The 17,429-nt window shown below is 43.6% G+C and overlaps 1 protein-coding gene across 4 annotated transcripts in view; it reads left to right on the top strand.

Annotated features, from left to right (window-relative positions):
* Nucleotides 1-17,429, top strand: part of FOXN2 (forkhead box N2) — a 72,715-nt gene that overhangs the window by 42,499 nt on the left and 12,787 nt on the right. For 2 of the 4 annotated variants that reach the window (XM_074990014.1, XM_074990013.1), the window contains exon 4: nt 8,336-8,400. In XM_074990014.1, coding sequence (XP_074846115.1) covers nt 8,336-8,400 — 65 coding nt within the window. Of the gene's footprint in view, nt 1-7,495; nt 7,841-8,335; nt 8,401-17,429 lie in introns of those variants that run through there. The other 2 variants (XM_074990015.1, XM_074990017.1) reach the window with 2 other exon arrangements.

The following is a 17,429-nucleotide window of genomic DNA, read 5'->3' as shown; positions in this document are numbered from 1 at the left end:
TTTCTCAATCCGATCATTCCATGGGCATCCTACTAGATTTGCCAGTTGCTTCTTAACTGCCCTTGTCACCTGCAAGCCAACTGTCTCTTGTCAGGAAGCTCAGCTCATGGCTCTCTGATTGTGGGATGCTGTGAAAAAGTATTTTAACGTTGAACCACAATGATGTGTGTTCCTGTGGTGTGCTGAGCCTTGCATTGTTTGAATGAACCTTGTACTGATTGCTTTGTGCACCCAACTCTAATAATGCACATGCACCTATTTCTGAATAGTAACAAAGAGGAAGCCGTGCTAGTCTATACACTATCAAAACAAAAAGCAGTCAAGTAGCACTTTAAAGACTAGCAAAATGGTTTATTAGGTGAGCTTTCGTGGGACAGACCCACTTCTTCAGACCATAGCCAGACCAGAACAGACTCAATATTTAAGGCACAGAGAACCAAAAACAGTAAGCAAGGAGGACAAATCAGAAAAAGATAATCAAGGTGAGCAAATCAGAGAGTGGAGGCGTGGGGGGGAAGGTCAAGAATTAGATTGAGCCAAGTATGCAGACAAGCCCCTATAGTGACTCAGAAAGTTCCCATCACGATTTAAACCATGTGTTAGTGTGCCGAATTTGAATATAAAAGCCAGCTCAGATGTTTCTCTTTCCAAAACGGAGTGATAATTCCTTTTCTGTAACACACATACCGTTAGGTCATTGACAGAATGCCCCATTCCATTAAAATGTTGATTAACTGGTTTGTGGCTCTGGAGTGTTTTGATGTCTGTTTTGTGCCCATTGAGCCTTTGTCTAAGGGAGTTAGAAGTCTGTCCAATATACAAAGCATCTGGGCATTGTTGGCACATGATGGCATATATGATGTTAGCAGAGGAGCATAAGAAAGTGCCTGTGATTCTGTGAGTAACCTGGTTAGGTCCAGTGATGGTATTTCCAGAGAAGATATGTGGACAAAGCTGGCAGCGGGCTTTGTTGCAGGGAAACGTTCCAGGACTGGTATTCCTGGGGTATAGACTTTGTCATGCTCCTCTACTAACATCATATATGCCATCATGTGCCAACAATGCCCAGGTGCTTTGTATATTGGACAGACTTCTAACTCCCTTAGACAAAGGGTCAATGGGCACAAAACAGACATCAAAACACTCCAGATCCACAAACCAGTTAGTCAACATTTTAATGGAATGGGGCATTCTGTCAATGACCTAAAGGTATGTGTGTTACTGAAAAGGAATTATCGCACTGTTTTGGAAAGAGAAACAGCCGAGCTGGCTTTTATATTCAAATTCGGCACATTAACACATGGTTTAAATCGTGATGGGAACTTTCTGAGTCATTATAGGGGCTTGTCTGCATACTTGGCTCAATCTAATTCTTGACCTCCCCCCCCCCACGCCTCCACACTCTGATTTGCTCACCTTGATTATCTTTTTCTGATTTGTCCTCCTTGCTTACTGTTTTTGGTTCTCTGTGCCTTAAATATTGAGTCTGTTCTGGTCTGGCTATGGTCTGAAGAAGTGGGTCTGTCCCACGAAAGCTCACCTAATAAACCATTTTGCTAGTCTTTAAAGTGCTACTTGACTGCTTTTTGCACCTATTTCTGGTTTCTTGACTGTTTAACACCAACTACCACATGATGTAAAATAATAAAGATAAGTTCATTTTCCATAAGTAGAATTTTATTGTACACCCATGCAAACATACTTTTGTATTGGTGAGGTATACTGTGTACACGCAGGAGGAAATACCTTTAAAGGGGATGGAAGAGGAAAATCAGAAGTACGTACACAAATGAGGCTCTCACAGGTGGGTGCATGCATGGCTGTCATGTTTAGTCTCTACAGCAGGATGGAGTGCTACTGCTATGGCCTTGGAGATACATGGAAGGGGACAAAGGGAAGTTCTTAGGATTCTCTCCCTCCCTACAGTGATTTATCTCTGCAGACCCAGAAGATCCACCGCTTTTGTGTACTCCATGCTGTAGCATGTTTGCTGCATGGAACTGGCATGCTCAGCAGGGCAGTTGCTATGTGTTACCCTTGTTACCAGGTTTGCCTGTTACTTTGGGGTGTGCTCATTTATCAGGGTTACTCTTTGGGGAGCGAGGTTTAGATAAACGTCAGTGTGCTGCTTGTGTCACTCGTGTTCTTCTGTGGAGCTCTGCTTTCACCCTTCTGCCAGTTCTCCCCCAGTGGAGCTATCCTTCAGGATCTAGGTTCTTCCCACCCTAGAATCAGATAAACACACGCACACTCACACATCTGCTACCAGAGCATGTCTGAGAGGACGGTTAATCAGCACTTGCAAGCCGAGCCCCTGTATGTCCCTGGTCTCAACAGGCTGGGTTGCACAGCAGTGCCAAACTACAACACTCATGTGTCCTTGGATTCAGTGGGCTGGTCTTGAACAGCAGTTAAGGCTGCCACCCTCTTACACCTCCAGGTTCAGCACATCTCTGTCTCCACTTTCACTCCACAACTGTTCTGCTAGGAACCCACTTGATGAGTAAACCCCCCAGGATTCTGCAGTGCTAAGGGCTCGTTAGCTTAGGTACAAGGAGCATGACTGCAAAATGAGTGGAGGAGCTAAAAACAACACCACTGAAAAAGGGTGAGGGAAGAAGGAAAAGAAACTAGCTTAGCCAAGGAAGTTATTTATTTCCACGTAGTAACTATGCAAAGGGAGCCAAACCAAACAGTTACAATATTAAATATAACTTAAATCTGACTACAAAAGTTAGGGCGAGTGAACCATAACTGATCCAGGAAGGCAGGGTGAGGAAACTGTACCGAGAGAGAGATCTCACCACTCCGTGAAGCTTAGATCGATTGATGAGGCAAAGTAGAGACCCCAGCGTGATCAGTCAGTAGAAGGTGAGGTGCCAATGGAACTGATGCGGATTTTAGATCCAGGCATCAGAACCCTTTACTTGAGCGTGGATTGGGGTTTTTGTAGGGCAACACTGGTTCTAGAAGGAACACTCTATTTGTTTATAGGTAAATTGGTGGCTCTAGGGAGTATTCCAAAGTTGTTTTTGTTTTGGTTAGACTAGGGGTGTGCTACTGGAGCTGCATGTGGCTCTTTAAGGACTTCTTGTGACTCCTGATGCTATAATTGTAAAGTTTAAAAAACAAACAAACAGCCACCTGCTTATTTTCAATAAATGGTGAACATTTAAAAGCCTAACTCATAGCATAGTAGCAAACAATATGTGATCTCAAAATGTTGGATAACTCCCCCTAGCGTCCTGCAGAGAGAGAGAGAGAGAGAGAGAGAGAGAGAGAGAGAGAGAGAGAGAGGTTTGGGTGTGAAAGTCAGGAAGACAGTGGTACAAACACACACCAAAGTGTGAGGAAATAGGATATGTAAAAAGTTTGTATTTGTGAACATCCTGCAGTAAACATCATTGCATTATAAATCATTGTGTGTGCACTGTTCTTAAAATAAGGGTTACAAAACATATGGTTTGACATTGTTTATTGCAGACTGTCTTGTAGTCACGCGCATTGCGGCTCTTGAGTTACTGAGATTTTACCAAATTGGAAAAAATGGCTCTTCTTGCTGTTTTGGTTGACAACTCCTGGGCTAGACAATAGGAACTGATCATTCCTAGTTACGAGTGATGTTCCTTGAAGGGAGTTCATAATGTAGTTAGGCAATTTCAGTATTTTGAATACCAGAAGAGGGTTTATTACTAAAATTGGTCTTAGAACTACTGATCTGGATGTGGGCAGGTGTGAGTTCTTTGGCATCTGCAGCAGAGTTCTTTTCAGGCAGTGCTTTCCTGCTTTTTGTGTGCCAGAATTCAGTGTGTTTCTTGCCTTGGAATTGTTGTTCCGCATTCTATGTGCTAATTCAGATTCCTTTCTGTCCCATCTTTGATGTAAAAGGCTAGAGGAGTTTCTGGAGGGGTTTAGATGTGTCTTCCTCTGCCTTTTCTGTGCTTTTTGTAAGTCTTGTGATCAGCTTTAAGTCACACAGAGGCTGGGTTGGGGGCAGCGGGGCAGGGGCGTGAGTCTTTCATGAGTGACACAGACTGGCTACTGTGCCCTGGTTCCCCACAAACACAGAGCTGATAAGTAGCTCTCTCTGCAAGTCTGCAGATATTCACTTTATATTATTTTTTCAGATCATGGATCAGACACAAATACAAGTTTTGTATCTGAGCTACCTGAGCTCTCCACGTTAAGCAAAGAGGAAGAGCAATTTCAAAACTCCCTGGGGCTTTCAACGGGGAGGAGCAACTATCTGTGCAACTGGCTGTTGGGCAGAGGCGTTCAAAACAATGACCAGAGGGGTGACCATGGGCTACTTGCTAAAGGCCACTCACTTTCCTTTGCTACATGTGCCTCCCAGCTTGCTCAGTCTGGGAGACCAGAAATTATTTGTGTTCTCAGGGGACAGTGGCTGCCTAAGGGGCAGGGGGTGCTGGCAGCACAGGTCAGCCTAGCCCAGAGAGGCTGCAGAGGCCTAGGGGTGAGGGAGGGGGAACGGAAATGAAGCAGGCAGGCAGCACCACAGAGGCTGGTGGGAGGCAGTGGTGGGTCCCTGGAGGAGAGGGGAGATGGTTGTGCTGCCCCCTCCTTTTGAGATTTTGCACACTCCTGGTGTAAGTGATGTACTTTGTTCCTGTGAAGCCTGTTAAGCAAGCTGAGTACAGTGAATATGGCCAGGCTACAGGTTTCAAGATGTGCATTTTGCCTCTGGGCTATGGTGATCGCTTAGGTCTAGGGTCAGCAACCCCCCAGAATGTGTGCCAAGAGTAACACATAAGCTGATTTACCCCAGCACGCGAGGCAGGAGCTATGTGCTGCCTTCCTCACCTCATGCAAACAGCCCCAGGGCTGGGTTTACGAATGCGTTTGGAAGACTGCTGCCAGAGCTGGAGCCCCAGCTGGCCCCTCTGCAGCACAAGGGGGATCCAGAGCCTCGTTGGAGCACCAGACTGGAGCCAGAAAGTGCACCACAGGGAAAACAAGAGAACCCCTCTGGCTGTCTCATATAGCCCCCAGCTAAAGCCTCTCCAATGCATCATCAGTGATCAGTAACCCATCCTGGGCAATGATCCTTCACTCTCACAGACCTTGGGAGGCAGGCCTGTCCTCGCCGACAGACAGCCTGCCAACCTTAAACAAATCCTCACCAGCAGCTATAGACCACACTACAGTAACTCACTAACTCTAAACCTCGAACCAATTCCAGCAACAAACCTCACCGCCAACTTTGCTCACATATCTACACCAGTGATATCGTTACAGGACCTAACATCAATCATACCATCAGGGGCTCCTTTGCCTGCACATCTATTAATATAATATATGCCATCATGTGCCAGCAATGCCCCACTGCAATTTACATTGGCCAAACTGAATAGTCTCTATGTAAAAGAATAAATGGACATAAATCAGACATCAGGAATGGTAACATACAAAAACCTGTAGGATAACACTTCAGTCTCCCTGGACACTCACTAACAGATTTAAAAGTAGAAGTCCTACAACACAAAAATTCAAAAATAAAACGGAGAGAGAAATCTCTGAGTTGCAATTCATTTGCAAATTTGACTCCCTCTAAGGATGAAACAGAGACTGGGAGTGGTTGGTCCCTTACAAAAGCAGCTTCTCTGCTCTGGATGTTCACACCTCCACATTAGAATCTGACAAATGGGCCACATCCCCCATGACTGATCTGAATTGTTTTCTCCTCTCTTGATGCATACTATGGATAATGGGCCATTTCCACCCTGACTGAATAGACCTTGCCAGCTCTGGCCCTCCCTTTTACTGGGACCCCCCTCTTTAAATACTCCTCTGAAACCGCTTCCCCTGCACCATGGCATCTGATGAAGTGGGTCTTTGCCCACAAATGCTTATGCTCCAAAATATCTGTTAATCTATCTGATCAAAGGCATCCCACACAAACAGATGATTCCAGAGTGATAAGGACATACACAACCAAAGGAATGAGAGAGTCCCTAATAAATAAAAATGTCAGACCAAGGATTCAACTGAAATTAAACTCAATTCAAAGAAGTAAATACAATTTTAAAACAAAAAATCTCGGTTAAAAACCTGTAAATTGGGGGGAAGAACACCTTAGAGAATTAACAAAATTAAGCATAAACTCTTCTAAACATTACAGCCAGGATTTCCCTAACTGGATGCCTAACATAAAGTCCTAAATCTGTGGTTAGCTATCTAAATGTTGAACTGATTTTTAAAAGTGCTAAGCAGCAAGCAGTTCCACTGATTTTATTATGGTTTGTGGGTGCTCAGTACTTCTGAAAATAAGGTTGCTTAACTTTTTAGGGACACAGTCTTTCAATCTTTAATCATGACCCATGCTCACTGCAAAACTCCGATTATAGACTGCCCTTGAAAAATGTATCAGTGCCTGCTTACCTGAGGTGTAATTCTGTGATGGTAAAAGACTTGTGTTGCATGTAATTTGAAAGAACAAAATAGTTGTGTAATGTATTTTTGTACAGTATATTTAATTGCTACATACTGCTAATCAAACTTCTTTTGTATACATTTTTAATTAAAATGTAACATACTACAGGGGCTGGCTGAGTATGAAAATATTTTCTGAATGTACTATTTGATTAATTTTATTTGTTTGTATTGAATAATGTATTAGGGTGACCATCCATCCTGTTCTGGGCAGGACAGCCCCATATTTCAGGCGCCAGGAAGTAGTCCCGATTAATTTTTAAAAAGGGGGTAATTGCCCTGTATTTGGCCCCCTGCTGGTGCACGGGCTTTCTGGCCACACCAGAGGGAGCCAGCAAGGGGCCCTGCAAAATTAAGGTTGGTTGAAGGCCCTGGAGTGGCTGCCGCCTGCTTCCCAGCTCCCTGTGTGCCTCTCCACCACCATATCTCCCTGTCCCATATTTGGGATAAGGAGATATGGTCACCCTAAACATATACACAGAATAGTGCATGGATAGTTTTAGAACAGCTCAGATAAAAAAGTATCTGTCATAATTTTAACAAATACTAGAGAAATTTATCAATTAATGTGTGAGTCAGTTCTGTTTAAGCGGCCCTGCTTACTAACACATCTTGCTTTTTTTTTTTACCTCCGTCTCTCCTTTCTTCCCTGGTTTTTCTCTCATTTGTGCCTGTTTAGTAATATTACAGTGTATTGCTTCCTGCATTGCCTTCAGTGTTTGGGAGGGCAAAATCTCCAGAGGCAACATCTAGGGGACAAGCCAACTTCTTCTCAGCTGTTCCTGGATACCAGTCAGGGCTTAAGTGTGTGATTATATTAGAAGTCTCTCTCCTCCCTCCCCACCCCCTTGTTCCTTTCTTCCATGCTTGTCTTCTGGCTGGAAATACATCTGGAAGTCTCTTTATTTTGCCCCACTGCCAAGCCTCCTGGCTGCTGTGAGCGGAAGAGGCACATACCTGTGTTGCTTTACTGCTGCCTTAGCCTTAGATTTTGAATCCTCCTCCCTAGCAAAAAGTTCCATTGCCTGTTTCTAATTCTTTTCAGAGTTTTCTCCAGCAGTTGCAGAGTGAGATTGAGTTAATTTGTGATTGACCACTGCATTTTGATTATGTACGATGAAATTGACAATACTCTGGACAGTCTTCATTCAGCTGCAACCTATCAAAACCCTTAGAAGCATTAGAGGCATCTGGTTTCTGGACATCACTGCACTGATTTACATTCAGGTCACATTCAGAAAGTTTTCCTCACAACCATAGAGGCTAGAGTTTTTGGTTTTTAAAATGTAATGAACACTTAGAATCTGCAGATGGTAATGGCTGGCCAAACAAAATTTCCTCATCACCCTGCAGCAAATAGATTTTTTCAGCCCCAATTATAAATCTATATATAATGGTAATATAGACTGGCGTGTTTACCATCTAGCTACCAAAAGTAGTAGAACGTGTAGGGCTTCTGTGCCTTTCTTCTCCTATTTAAATGATTTTTTCTTTTAACTTTTTGTGTTATACAAATTTCATCACTTCCTCTGATTACAGTATATTAAATTTAGTACTACAGGTTGAACCTCTCTGGCCTGTTTTAGTAGCTGGATGTTCATTTATCATGGGTGTGGCCAAGTTTCTCATATTCCCATAAAGCTTGTTTACAGCCACTAGTCTTCCCTCTGTGTTCTATGTTGTTATTTAGCTGTAATTTACCCCTAAATGTCTTCTAAGAGCCCAGCGAGCAGTCGGAGTGTTGGTAATGCTGCTAGACAATTTTGACTTCCCATGGTCTGGCAAATTATCTGGTTCAGTGCTGGTCAGATCCCAAGGGTGATGGGCTAGAAAGGTTCAATCTGTGTTTGTGGCTTTAGTTAATATGTATTTTTTTTCTTTTCAGTAGGTCATCCTGCCCTCATTACTTAACCACTGTACTTAAGCAGAATCGCATGCAGTCTCTCAAAGGTAATTATGGGCTTAATTTTAGTTTGTTTTGTCATCCCGCAATGCTGTTCATATTCAGAATAAGTTGTAGCCTGAAATGTGCAGGTGGACCTTTTCTGCGAATCTTTGAGCGCTTTGACCAAGTCAGTTAATAGAGTGCTCTCAAATTGTATCAGAGTACCTTTGGTTTTAAACTTAAAATTCATTTGGGTCTGAAGGCATAAAGCAAGTTTGTATTCAGTGTTCAACACACTTGTTGTTAACCAGTAGAGTACTTAGCAGGCACATTGTTTGTCCCCACATTTGACCTACTTCAAAACAGTATTGACTTCCATAATATTCTTCCAAAGTTGGATACTTGATTTTATTTTAGTAAAGGTATCACAAATGCTATCTTTTTCTTTAAATTTACACATTTTACTTGGGTGTGATTACACCAACATGTGCCCTGATGGATACGGACATATACTATGCTTTTATGAAACAAGGATATTACAGCGTAAGTAAATCCAGGCTAGCCTGGTTAACATTGCTATCCCACTTCATAAATGCTGTGTGCAGGGCAAAGCTTTGTGCATTAAAATTTGCTTGTCTGTTCACTGTGTTCTATATTGTTTTGACAGTGGGAGAAAAACTGTTCCCAGGTATAGCCCTGAATCTGGTTATTTGTGTTGTAAAGTATGGAAGTACCTGAAGATTATGCCTAAAGATATGATGATTAATATGGTAGCCAGAATAGTCCTATTATTTCACCATGGGCCAGTGCATATTTCTGTAATGTCAAAAAATATTAGCTTTACCTCTCAGAAGAGATCTGTTTTTCACCACCCTAGAGCTAAGAAAGGGTTCCACTCTTCAAGGGGCCAATTCTCCTTGGGTGCTACGATAATCACTTAAGGTGGAGGATGGTGTTCCCTGTAATTTTTTTCATCCATCACACAATAACATTTATATCACCACCAATCAAAACACATGCTGCTCACTGTGGGTGGCTATAGGCACTCTGCTTATCAGTGGGGTGGCACCTGAATTTTTTCTGGGTGGCTTACAGGGAGCACTGGAGGAGGATGGTCCCCTTTGCTGTCTAAAGTCTGATTTATATAGGGGTCTGTTCATGACGTGGCTCACAATAAAGATTTGCTTCCCTATGTATCTCAGACATGCCGTTTCCTCTGCAACACTTCTTAACACAGGCTGTCCTTCCTTTAAAGGTCCCTTCCCTTCTCCTTTGTCTGTCTGGCAATCAGCTCTTGCTTCTTAAGAGTTCTGTCCTTTCACTTTCTGTTTCTCAGTAGAGACTAAAGGCAGTGTGCAAAGAAAGACAGACTGGATAGATAAGATTGTTGGATTAACTGGTTAGTAACATAAATAATTTGCTTTGCAATGCATCGTTCTTCAAGACTCTGTTCCTTTTAGTGTAAGTGTGACATAACAAGTAAATCCCCAAGATGTTTGCAATGTTGGATGTTGCTAGGGCAAAAAATGTTTAGCTTAGCTAATCTTTGTGGCTTGTTGAATTAGTTATCTAGGTTTAGAATCTATCACTGGTAGGGAAAGCTGCAGTAAGAGAAATCTAGAGCTGCCAGTTGCCATTGAGTGTCATTTTCTTATTTTGTATTACATGAAACATGCCACTTATTTTGGAACAAAATGGTCACAGACTGTAATATATTAGAGAGGTTGCTGTGTTAGTCTGTAGCTTCAAGAACAACAGGAAGTCCTGTGGCACCTTATAGACTAACATATTTTGGAGCATAAGCTTTCGTGGGCAAAGACCCTCTTCATCAGATGCATCAGACTGTAATGGTGATGCTGGAAGTCTATTCCCTATATTACTTCAGCACAATGCAGCTTTTCCAAGGAAACCCCATCCTATACCTTGTTTTCTCAAAAAATTGTGAGTTCAGTGGGGCTTACTCCAAAATTAAGTGTACTCTAAGCACAGTCACACTTAGCTTTTTTGGTAATTTGGAATTGGGGTCTGCATCCTTGCTGAAAAAAATGTAAATTAATAATTGCATAATAGAGTGAGACGAATTGAGAAGGACTATTCAAAATAATTTCTGAATTTTGTTTCAGGATCCCATTTAAGTGCAAGTGACTTAGACTGTATCTGTAACAACTTCAAAGTCATCTGTTTTAGCAGCAGGACTGCAACTAAACATATGTCAGACAACAAAGTATCAGCAGCAAGCAAAAGATTTCAATCATCCAGTAAAACCACCACCATGAATGGGTTTGTGCAAAGGAATAGCAAATAACAATAAGACAGCACAGGTGTAAGGATTGCTCTCCATTTTTGCTACAAATTCTCCTTATTCCGGTGTTAACTATAAACACTTCCATTGACACGGTTTGGTCCTTACAACCACCTGGTAGAGCAGACATTGGTTGATAGATGCACATCATTCAAGTGCCTTCTAATACATTGCAAGAAATACTAAGGTGAAATTTGCCACTTCAGGCAAGTACACAATGATTCAGTAACATTCATGTGTGACAACAGAAATTGGGGATGCATATATTTCAGAAACAATAGATACATCAAGAAGTGCCCATACAATAGAATATTTAAAAGAACTGCTAGTGAAAGCTGTAATAAACTGAACAAAAAATTAGCTCTTGGATGTGCAGTTTTGTTACAGACAATGCTGCAAACATTGTAAAGATGAAAAGATAATCGGAAGAAGAAACAGAAGTATACTCCTGAATAATATGTGGTAGCAGTGCCTATTTAATGCAGTTTTTACCCAAAGTACTACAGGTTGAACCTCTCTTGTCCAGCATCCTCAGGACCTGACTAGTGCCAAACCAGAGAATATGCCAGACTACAGGAGATCATTATTGTCGAGCACATTATCAACACTTACACTGCATACTGGGATCTCATCCATGTCATTAATAAAGATGTTGAACAATACCAGCTCTAGAACTGATCCTTGAGGCATGCCACTTGAAACTGACCGCCAACCAGACATAGAGCCATTGATCTCTACCCACTGGGCCTGTCCATTAAGCCAGCTTTCTATCCATCTTACAGTCCATGCATCCAATCCATACTTCCTTAAATTGCGGCCAAGAATATTGTGCAAGATTGTATCAAAAGGTTTGCTAAAGTCAAAGTATATCATATCTACCGTTTTCCCCATATCCACAGAGCCAGTTACCTCATCATAGAAGCTAATCACCTTGGTCAGGCATGACTTGCCCTTGGTAATCCATGTTGACTTTTCCTGATCACTTTCCTCTCTTCCAAGTGCTTCAAAATGGATTCTTTGAGGATCTCCTCCATGACTTTTCCAGGGACTGAGGTAAGGATGACCGGTCTAGAGTTCCCTGGATTGTCCTATCTTTTTTTTAAAAGATGGGCACTATATTTGCCTTTTTTTCCAGTCATCCAGGACCTCTCCTGATCTCTGTGAGTTTTGAAAGATAATGGCCAAAGCATCTGCAATGACATTCAGTCCCTTCGATGCATTAAATCCAGACCCATGGATTTGTGTCTATTTAGCTTTTCTAAATAGCTCTGAACCTGTTCTTTCTCCACCAAGGGCTGCCCACCTCTGTCCCATAGTGCATAGAGCATTGCCTAATGCAGTAGTCTGGGAGCTGGTTATGTCAGTGAAGACTGAGGCAAAAACAATTCAGTACTTCAGCTTTTTCCACATCTATTACAAGGTTACCTCCCTCATCCAGTAACAGCGCCACACCCTTCCTGATCATCCTATTATTAACATGCCTGTAGAAACCTTTCTTATTACCTTCACATTCTTTGCTAGCTTCAGTTCCAATTGTGCTTTTGTCCTCGTGATTACTCCCCTGCATTCTTGAGCAATATATTTATACTCCTCCTTAGTCGTCCGTCCAAGTTTCCCCTTCTTGCATGCATCCGTTTTGACTTTAAGCTCATCAAGGATTTCCCAGGTAAGCCACGCTGGTTGTCTACCATATTTGCTTTTCTTACTGCACATGGGGATGGTTTGTTCCTGTGCCTTCAATGAGGCTTCTTTAAAATACTGCCCGTACTTCTGGACTCCTTTTCCTCTTTATATTAGCTTCTTGGGGTATCCTGCCCATCAGTTTTCTGAGGGAGTCAGAGTCTGCTCTTCTGAAATCCAGGCTATATATTTTACTGTTCACCTTCCTTCTTTTTGTCAGGATTCTGAAATCTACCATTTCATAGTCACTGCAGCCCAGGTTGCCACCCACTTCTGCTTCTCCTACTAGTTCCTCCCTGTTTGTGTCAAGCTGTGTATGACCCTGGTTTGTTCCTTCAGCACTTGTACCAGGAAGTTATCCACAACATTCTCCAAAAACTTCCTGAATTGTGTGCTGCTGCTGCTGCTGTTGTATTGGATGCCCAAAAGATGTCAGGGTGATTTTAAAGTCCCTCATGAAAACTAAGGTCTGTGATCTGGAAGCTTCTCATAGTTGTCTGAAGAAATCCTCATCTACCTCAGCCATGTGATCTGGTGCTTTATAGCGGACACCAACCACAACATCACCTCTGTTGCTTCCGCATCTAAGCTTATCCCAAAGACTCTCAATGGGCTTTTGTCCCTGTATATACTGGAGCTCTGAACAGTCATACTGCTCTCTTACATACAGCACAATTCCTCCTTTTCTCCCCTGCCTGTCCTTCCTGAACAGTTTACACCCTTCCATGACAGTATTCCAGTTATGTGAGTCATCCCACCAAGTCTTCATTTTTCCGATCACATACTTCATTGACTGGGCCAGGGCTTCTAATTCTTCCTGTTTGTTTCCTGGGCTTCTTGCATTTGTGTACACACATCTTAGGTAATTTGCTGATTGGCCTGCCTTCTCCTTTTCAGTCTGGGGTCCTCCTTTGTTGTTCCTTTTTCCTTGTGTTTCTTCCCAGTACCCCACTTACCTCGGGGCTTATGTCGCCATTCCCTGAGAAACCTAGTTTAAAGCCCTCCTCATTAAGTTGGCAAGCCTGTCTGTAAAGATGCTCTTTCTGCTCTTTGTGAGGTGGAGCCCATCTCTTCCTAGCAATCCTTGTTCCTGAAACAGAATCCCATGGTCTAAGAAACCAAAGTCCTCTCTCTGATACTACCTGCACAACCATGCATGTACTTTCACAGTCTGATGATCCCTACCTGGACCCCTTCCCTCAACAGGGAGGATGGATGAGAACACCATTTGTGCTCTATATTTCTTGATCTTCCTTCTCAGTGCTATATATCTGATGTGATCTGCTCAAGGTCATTCTTGGCCGTATCATTAGTTCCTACATGGAGATGTAGGAAGAGGTAAATCTGAAGGTTTGAGTTTTGGAAGACTCTCAGTCACATCTTGGATTCTAACTCCTGGTAAGTGGCAAATTTCCTTATATTGCAGGTCTTGACAGCAGATGGATGACTCTGTCCCTCTTAGGAGGGAGTCCCCAACCACAACCACCCATCTTCGTCTGTTAGGGGTGTTGGTTGTAGAACCTCCATCCCTAGGACTAGGCATCCTATGCCTTCCAGTCAGTGGGGAATTCTTCTGAACCCTTCCATGAGAGGTCTCTGCCACAGCAATTTCCACCATATTGCCTGTGCAGAGAACCTGAAAGCGGTTGCTTACCTCCACCAGAATTGGGGATGCTTGAGTTGGTTTTCTTCTCCTGGAGGTTACGTATTTCCAGTTTTCTTTTCTGTACTGCCTTCATTGGTTTTTCCACCTGCTGTGCCTGCAGTATTAAATGTTGCCTTCTATCAAGGAAGTCTTCATCCTCTCTAATGGCCCAGAGAGTTGATAGTTGGGTCTCAAGTCCTCTAATCTTTTCCTCTAAGATGGCGACCAGCTTGCACTTGGTACAGATAAAATCCCTGCTATCTTCCGGGAGGAAGACAAGCATGGTGCATACTGTGCAGTTCAAAACAGTTGACTAATCACTATCCACTTTCCCTTTCTTATGAAAGAGTTCCCTCAGATGATTTTATTGTCCCCTTAAAAGGCAGAAGAGAAATAAACAACAAGAAAAAGACCAAACAGTAAGGGCTCCCCACAATGCAGACTCCCCTGTTGGCTGCTGCCATGTTTGCGGCTCACATGCTAGATGACAGATGTTGCTGGACCAAGGGTATTTTGAATTGGAGAGGTTCAACCTGTAATTCTCCGGGAATAAAAGAAGATGTTGAAGTCCAGCTAATACAGGAAGGATGGAGAAAAATTATTTTCCTTAGCCTCTGATGCTAGGACAAGAAGCAACACTGTTAAATTGCAGTAAGGAAGGTTTACACTGGACATTAAGAAAAATTTTCTCTCTCTCAGGGTGGTTAGGTACTTGAATAAATTGCCTGTGGTGGTTGTAGAATTTCTGTCATTAGAGATATTAAGAACAGGTTGCATAAATATCTAACAGAGATAATATAGGTGGTGCTTGGTCCTACCATGAGGGCAGGGCACTGGACCTGATGACCAGTTCCAGTATTGTATGATTCTAATACTTCCAAAACAAACATTTTGCTTCATTTCGTCAAAAGACAGCAGGAGGAGCCAAACCAATTCTCTCTCAAAATGTTTGATGGAATTCTGTGATTGATTTGTTTTGAACAATTTATTAAGAACTGGCCTAATTCTCAACTTTTTATAAAGACAACCATGATAAAATTGATGGAAGTAACTCATGCAGAGTATCTAACATTGGCTTAAAGAGTAATATAGAGGATATGCTCAATATACTGAAACCTATTATCTATTACCTTAAACAAGTTCAGAGAAATTGGTGATGCTATTGAAATATGAAAGACATTGACAAAAGAAATACCTCACCAGAAAGTTAAACTGCAGGCAGTAAAGAAGTAAATGGATCAAACTCTTAACTCCTCCTCACTTACTTGCAAACATTTTCAAACCCAGATAGATACCCAGTTTCTAAAAATGCTGCTGCTGCTGCGTCATAGTCTTCTCAAAATCACTCTTCAGTTCTGCTATTCATAATAAATTTCTGGCCTGAAGTGAAACTATCAATTCAGCAAGTTTCTTAAGGACATTTTGAACAAAGTTACTTCCCTGACTACGTGGAACTCAAAGTTAGGTATCTTGAAACAGGGTTTCTTTATTTGCTAACCCAAATTTCACAGCAGGCAGTTCCTGTGTAGGCACAGAGAATATTTTCATAGGTTGGTGTTATTAACGCAGAGCTGAAAAATTTGATTGGGAGTTGAAAAAGTGGGAAAACTTGCCTTTGTTTCAGTCTATGAATCAAAATGACAGTGGGAGCAAAGAAGAGGGGGGTTGGTGTAAAAGCTTTAAGGACACCATACGTTTATTATTGTGAGGACTTTGTCCATTAGAATTAGTAAAATTTGAAAATTAAAAGAGAGTTTAAGGACAGCCCTCAGAGTTGGGTACGCAGAAGACTGCTGCAATTGCAATTATGAAACATTTATGTAACATTTAAGATTAGTTTAAGAGAAGTGTTGTTGTATTTGTGTGCGTGATTTAGTTCTTAGAGTTCTTCTTTGAGATGTGTCCCCGTGGGTGCTCCACCATAGGTGTCGGGCTCGCCCCAGCGCCGCAGATCGGAAACTTCTAGCAGTGTCCGTCGGGTCGCACATGCGCTGATGCGTGCTGCTCCCCCGCGCGCTCTAGGCCATGTGTGCGATCTGGTCCCCGCCAGTTCCTTCTCAACCGCCAGCAGCTGCAGACGGAATTTGCTCTCGCTCCAACGCCTGAGACACCAAAAAAAAGAGAGAGAGAGAGAGAGAGAAACTGTGGTTATTGTTGTTGATAGTTGTTAGTAGTTAGTCATGTTCTCACTGTTCAAACCGTTGTGCTATATTAAAAAAAAAAAAAGAAGAAGAAGAAGAAGAAGGGAGGAACAAAGGGGAGAAGACCGGATGGAGGCGGCTGCCTTTGGCGGTCCGCTACCCCTGGAGGCCGCGAACGTTATTTGGTTAAAGACTTCATTAGCCGATAAGTACTCTATTATCATTTAAAGACTTACAAGCCGCGGCAGAGATGTCTTCGCAGGGCTTTAAGAGGTGCGAGTCATGCCGCGAGACCATGCCTGCTTCAGACGGGCATAGTGAGTGCATTCGTTGTCTTGGAGAGGCTCACGTTACTCAGAAGTGCCCTCATTGCGCTAGGCTTACAGCCAGGGCCAGGAAAGACAGGGAAACGAGACTGAAAGTGATCCTGTTTGATAAGGCCCTCCAGCCTGAACCACCAGAGAAGCCCCAGAAAGAGGGGCCCTCAGGAGTGCACAAGAGGAAGGCGGCCTCCCTAATCTCCTCCGTGCAAAAGAAAAGGAAGCTCTCTCCAGCTCGATCCTTGCCGGTAACACCAGTGAGCCGGACGAGCGAAACACAGGGCCCTGACCCCCTGGCTGCTCATAGTGGGGATAAAGCAGCGCATAGGAGCGCGCTTGGGCCTCTGACCGATCAGCAGGCGGCACTGAGGGCGCCACTGGCGCCAACGCGGCAAGTGCTGGAGCTGGCGGCGCAGACTCACGCGGCACTGCCCTGTGCGGCACAGACAGCACTGGAGGAGGGGCACCCAGAACGAGGCCAAAGGGTGCCGGAGGAAGCTATCCGCGCGGCACCGCATGCAGCGGCACCAACAGCGGCGCTGAGGTCCCCGGCACTGGAAGGAGCGGTGCCTGCTCCGCAGGGGCGGGGGAAGGCAAAGACAAAAACCCAGCACCGCAGTCCAGCTCTGGATGTCATTGCGCTGCCGTTATCACCCAGCTCCCCCCCCCCGAGATACACACGCCACGCCAGGCACCCACTCCAAAGGCCTGTTTCAGACCTCCCTCCCCATTCCTTCAGCCACCATCACCATGGCTCAGACAACCTTCACCTTTTTCCAGCGTGGGCTCCTACGAATACTATCACAGATCATCTCTGCCGTTTTCAATGTCGTCACGGAGATCACGCTCTTCCAGACACCGTATGTACACAGCCCAATCATGGTCCAGATCTCCATCTCCGGGCCCTTGCACGTGTTGCCATGGCTGCCCTTATCATACTGAACACCAGCATCGGGGGTCCAGATCCAGGGGCAGATCCCCACCCACACCCCGCCGACACCCCCTC

Source organism: Carettochelys insculpta, chromosome 3 (assembly GCF_033958435.1).
Source record: "Carettochelys insculpta isolate YL-2023 chromosome 3, ASM3395843v1, whole genome shotgun sequence".
NCBI lineage: Eukaryota > Metazoa > Chordata > Testudines > Carettochelyidae > Carettochelys > Carettochelys insculpta.
This window is presented reverse-complemented; position numbering and strand designations above follow the sequence as displayed.